The sequence below is a fragment of the Lutra lutra genome, chromosome 8 (assembly GCF_902655055.1).
Source record: "Lutra lutra chromosome 8, mLutLut1.2, whole genome shotgun sequence".
NCBI classification, from domain to species: domain Eukaryota; kingdom Metazoa; phylum Chordata; class Mammalia; order Carnivora; family Mustelidae; genus Lutra; species Lutra lutra.
The window spans coordinates 1,057,366-1,063,365 of record NC_062285.1 but is presented as its reverse complement, the minus strand read 5'-3'; the positions used below and the strand labels follow the sequence as shown (position 1 = coordinate 1,063,365).

At 46.4% G+C, this 6,000-nt stretch overlaps 1 protein-coding gene across 5 annotated transcripts in view; it reads right to left on the bottom strand.

Moving 5' to 3' along the window:
• Positions 1-2,752: 2,752 nt before the first annotated feature.
• The window catches only part of WDR37 (WD repeat domain 37), a 50,490-nt gene continuing 47,242 nt past the window's right edge, over positions 2,753-6,000 (bottom strand). For all 5 annotated transcript variants that reach the window (XM_047739584.1, XM_047739585.1, XM_047739588.1 and 2 more), the window contains exon 14: positions 2,753-5,577. In XM_047739584.1, the coding sequence (XP_047595540.1) occupies positions 5,446-5,577 (132 nt within the window). In that variant the 3' untranslated portion in view covers positions 2,753-5,445. The remainder of the gene's footprint in view (positions 5,578-6,000) is intronic.

Genomic DNA, 6,000 nt, shown 5'->3' with positions numbered 1-6,000 from the left:
TGTGAAACGCTATTTCATTTTGGCTTTTTTTTTTTTTTAATTTCCACTTTTACCTCTTTGTTGACTATTCAAGTTTCCCTTCTGTGACACACCTACTCATGTCTGCTGCTAATTTCTGGCTCTGCTTTGGCAACACGGACTTCACTTCTGCTATCCCAGATATCAGTGCTCGGGAGGCTGTGCGGGCTGCGACTGTCACCTGTGCCCTGTCACTTTGTCTCTTCAGAGCCATCCCACACAGCTACAAAGCTTCATCTTTAACCTGGTTGAATGTATCAATGTTTTCTAGTGCGGTTAATGCATTTTTGGAGAGTTGTTTAATAAACAGAAAATCATATAAATATTTTCTTAATTTTTAAGAGTTACCGTTTGTCCTTTCATATATGAGGCTGAATTGTCTCTGGTGTGAGGTAGGGAGCAGATTCGTCGTCTTGTTCCGCATGAGTAACCAGTAACACTGGAACCATTAATTACACAGGCCAGTTTCTTCCCAGACTCATGGCTCTCTGAGCTGAAATACTTCACGTTTCTACAGATGCTTGAATCAACCTGATCTCTAACCTCACAGGTCAATTCCTCCATCCTGGTGCCAGTCCCACATTCTACCTGCTACAGCCCTGCCGGGCTTAAGGGAAACCCTGCTTTCTTCTCCCTTCCCTCCTCCTGTTTTCTCAGTACCTCATCAACCCTGGGCTTTGCCGCAAATAAATTTAAGAATCAGATGTCCAAGTCCACAAAAAACCCTGGGGTGATTTGTACTGGAATAGCGTCAAATCTACTTCAATATGGGGAAAACTGACACTCTTACAATACTGCCTCTTCCTATTCACACATGATGGTCTCTCATTTTGTCTTTTTTAATGTCTTTGTTCAAGTTTTAAGTATTTCCATGGATGATTTCAAGTCCCTTTATTTTCATCAGATTTTCCCCACTACGTGCCTTTTATGTTTCTGTTGTTTGCATAAAGTGGGAATCTTTCAAATACTGGGTAATCTAATTGGCTGGTTCTAAAATTTTAAACCTACAGAACAAAACACTAAAAAATTACCTGCTCCAGTTACCACACTTCCCAACTCCCACAGAAACCACTTTTAATCACTTTTTCTATCTTTTCTAAGTTTTCTTTTCCTTTGTGGTCACCCTTGAAATTTTACTCTATTTAATACAGACAAAAAGTTAAAATCATAATTCCCCGGCCAGACGAAAATATAAATTTAAACCACTACCTCCAGACATTGCTATACCGGTATTTTGCTATATGCCGGTATTTTGCCCATTTCGAAAGCACTCCTCTGGCTTTTTCTTCCCACAGCATCTCAGGAAGGTAGGTTAGAGAAGGAGTCCTGGTGAAAACCATCCTCCTTTATCATCTTCATCAATATGAGCTCATCAATCTGGCTTCTTCCTCTCAGCACTCAAGCTCAGCAAAGCGACTGGAGAGATACAAACTTTGTTCTGGTTCCAAAACTTTCAAGGGAGGGTTTGGTGGAGCATGAAAAGGCCGCTGGCCGTGCGGGGACACAGTGCCAGGTGTTGGAGAGGAGCTCTGTTTCCTGACACCTCCGTCAACCTTCGGCCTGGTCAAGCCTCCCCCTCCACAGGGTGCCACAAAGCCTGCACCATCACCTGGGCCTCACAGGGCTCTCAGAGCTTGAGTGCTGCCTAATCTTGGCTTCATTCAGACCAAAGGCTGCTTAAAAATGTTTTCATAAAATTAGTTTTAAATACTCAGCACTTCCATGGTTTTCATTCCCAGCTTCTTCCCACCATCACACGGACCACACATCCCACGCTGCATGTAACAACGGAGGTGTTCCCAATTACTGAAGTGATCGAACTACTGCTTAAGGGAAACCAGAAAATCTATGCCATAGTAAGCGAGACACATTTTGGTGGCGTTCTGATAAAATTATACCAAAGTTCTGCCTTTGTGAATTTTTTTTTTTAATATTTACTTAAGAAATCTCTACATCCAACATGGGCTCGAACTCATGACCCTGAGACCAAAAGCCGCATGCTCTTCCGACGGAGCCAGCCAGGAGCCCTGCCTTCATGATTTTTTATACTACCAGATGAACTTTTAAATGTAACTGAAAATGTCATTGTGAAATTTGGACAATAATCACATTTCTAAAGACCAAGGTAAGAAAGACAGTATCAGTGAATGTCTGCCTTCTGGAGACTGAATAAAGCCCTACAGGTCTGCAGCGGGGGCTCCGGCAAGCCGTGTGAGAACACCTCCTGAGGTCCCCGGCGCCCGGCACAGCACTCCGCTCACCCTCCCTGGGTGAGAACGAATGAGCAAGCAGCCACCGACCATCCAGATTCTCCCACAGGGGATGGACGGGGCCTACTTGCTGCAACTGTAATTTTTTTAAAACATTCAGACAAGCTTAACTGTGCTAAGGACAGGACACGCATCTTAGGAAACTCGGAGGAACCTGGACGAGCACATGCATTCTATCTAATTGCTAACTCCCTCCAGAAACCGTCCGGGCAGAGATGCTGCAACGGAGAAGCATAGTTCCATGTCGCCTCACGTCAGCCTAAGAGACGGACAGGAAATAGAACACAACCGATCTGTTAAGTCCAAAGTTATAAGTTTTTCAAGTGGGCGGTACTATGATACGATTTCTACATTCCTATGGTGTTTAGCAGCCGTTAACGTTATTCCAGCAAAGCAAAACATTTTAAAAAGTAAAATAATAAAGAAAATAGGGTCCTAATAAAATAAAACTTTCACAATAGTGATTACAGAATGTGGATTTTTAATGAATTTCATACTGGCAATGAAGACAGTCAACACTTAAAAACAATTACATGAACACGATAAAAAAAACACTTGCTTCTACACAACACACTTATAAATGCATACTTTTCCCCCCAAAGAAATTCGGTTTTCACAGATTTAAAAGCAACAAGTGATGTACATAGGATTCTTCAAATTCCAAAGTATGTACAGAATTTTTGTCTCTCCAGAAACCGATGCGCAGTGGTTGAGAAAGAGTGCTGTTTTGTCCAACAATATAGATCTTACGAAACTACCAATACACATTTTCCAATAACCACACATTTCCTTCCTTTATTAAATGAAATCCTGGACATGTGAGCACACAGGACAAAACCACTCTCATTCCCAAACACACTGCAGATGAGATCAGGTGTGGCTGACCACACGACTTAGTTCAGCCACACAGGTGCGTACATGCAGACTCACACATTCACACCCACGCACACGCACTCATGCACACATGTGCATTCCCTATCCCAAATCTCCGTGACTCCTGAAAACACCACCACTGAGTCCCCAGCAGCAGCTGAGGGGAACTGCATCCGAGGACGACACTGCAGGTGGCTGGAGGACGTCCTATTCCGGAGAGCTCACGCCAACAGCAGGGGCCCATGCCCTCGTGGAGCCTGGTGAGGGGCGGCGATGGCCCCTCCTGCCCATGAGAAGGTGAGCAGCTGCTGGGCGTGGGGGGCACTCGTCCGTGGAGAACTATACAGCCACCAGAGATATTGAATTAAAAGCTCCAAACTTTTCAGTCTGGCAGAGATCCGGTTCTTAAGTTTGATTTCACTGTGTCTGTACATATTTTTCAATGTTCCTAACAAAGATTCTAAAACACCCAGACATTCAAATTAAAATACTACAGGAGCCCAAGAGTGTGGACGCGCAGCTTAGCGTCCCAAGGTCAACAGCGCTCTGCCGCCAGGGGCGTAGCGTGCTCGGGTCGGCAGGGGCTGGACGCGGATGCTCCGGCCCACGTTCTCCGGTGTGGTGCGGGGAGGTGCCAGGCTCTGGGAAGAAAGCCGTTCTGAAGCACCAGTCGTTTGTCCTGTAGTCGGCAGCCTCAGCTCTGACTACGTCCTGACGGGTTTCCCCTGGCCCCTCTTCCCTTCCGGACGGAAGTCACTTCAGAATCGTTCCAGGTCATTCAGGGCTGAAGCTCCTAAGATGAGCCACCGCACATGGGACCTGAGCCAAAGGAGCCTCAAGAGAGACGTGTTCACGCAGGACCGAGGGCGGCCCGCACGCTCTGCTGACACCCCTCGCCAAACAGCACTCCACCGTGGTCACCACCGGGAGGCAGGGGACACGCGTGATCACTGTCATCATTACCCTCTGTGCCTCTCCAAGTGGACACATTCAAAGTATCAAAAAGAGGAGAGCAGTACACGGAGATGGCTCTTATCAAAACTGTAACTGAGCAGGAAACATGAACTCACAGACACCAGACAACAGTAACTAAGAAGGCAAGAGTGACAGGCTCGCCCAGGCGGTGGGAGGACTGGCGCTGAGAGGGGTCCCAGCTGCCGAAACAGGAGCATCTTGTACCCTGTGCAACCTGGTTTCCGCTACCACCCTGTCGGCTAATGGGAGAGCTTCCGTCCTCAGGATACGTTTGCTGTGATTGTCTTTCTTGCCCTCTGGACTGAATTCGGCGTTCCAGCTGTAAGTGAAGAGTGCTGTAGCTGGGCAACAGCGAGACCCCACGTTTTCCAGATACATGGATTCTGAGGTAGTACTCCTTTATTCGCATTGTTGGCTCTCAAACACCACTGAGGAGTGAACCATTTAGAAATGCGCAAACCAAAGTGTCGAAAATAAATAAGGTTTTGTTTTCGGGCAGCAGGCAGGGCCTTCTTTAGAAGCTCAAGTCACAGTCACTGGATAAGTCATCTGAAACTTATAAAACTGTTTATAACCATAGCTATAAACTAAAGTGCTTTACATTTTGCTTAATATCTGAAATCAGTGATTAGAATCATCCTATTTTTGAACTTGCTAATATGAGACCTCAGGAGATTGAAATGATTTTCTATAAAAGAGCAGAAACTTTTTGTTTTCAAAAAAACTTTCCAAATGTTACAAAATCGGCATTCTATTTTTGTTAACTTCTCAATTCCAGGTTAATTTTACACAACTATACCAGAATACAGAGTTGAACTGAGTTACAGCACAGCACGCTAAACCCTCAGACAGAAGTAAACATGAACTCTCCCATCACGCCTGCCAATCGCCAGCCAGCGCAGATGTCGCTCCGTGACCTTCACAGTACAAGGTAGATGTGTACGATGACTCCAGCAACGCCACAGACTGCTTCCGTCTCACAGTAAGTACACGGGTTCACACTGAACTCACGCAAACGTAATGCCCTCCTGTCATCTGTCAAACGCCAGGAACTCACAACACACAACGTGCTACAGGGAAGGGGGCTTCATGTCACTGACCAGAGGTTGCCAACACACACACAAGACGAAAATAAGACATGTGACCACACATTTCGCTGTACGTTTCATGCAAGCTCGGTACAATGAGAAAACATACGAACCACCCTTTCCAGGGTGCAACTCTCACAAAAAGGGCTTGACGAGTTTGAGAAGAGCGGCACCAGTCCACAGGCCCACGGTGAACAACGCAGCCAAGGACGCCAGCGACCTTATTTCTCTTGTAACAGCGCAGGGATGTTGATGTTCCAGCCGATGGCCTGCCTGTCGAACCCGCAGGTGAAGAGATTGCACAGGGGGTGGTCCTCGCTCCACGCCGAGCAGCACACCATTCTTCGGTGGCCCTATTTCCAATCACACAAACCAGAATTAGTGTATTACTCCCGAGGCATACGTGCTATCAACCCTCAGCCAGATTCACCACCGCACCACTCAACGTGACTGAACTGGAAGAAAAAACTCAACAGGCAGCATTAGACGGAATGAGCTAGAAACACTGCGCATGTGCCGTTGGGGAACGGGGACAGGGGGTGACGTCAGAACACGACGGAGTCAGTGAGACTCAGACCTAAAGTGTGCTGGGATTCCTTAAATGACAGAGACTCCGCTCAGGAGAACAAAGGATAAACGATGCACCTGAATTGTCTTAACAGGGCCGGAGGAAACCCGGAAGCACATTAAAGGCCATTTAACAAACAGTTGCTTCAGGTATGAGGGACCCGGGAATATACACTTGGTACCAATAAAACACACAATGACACAAAGTT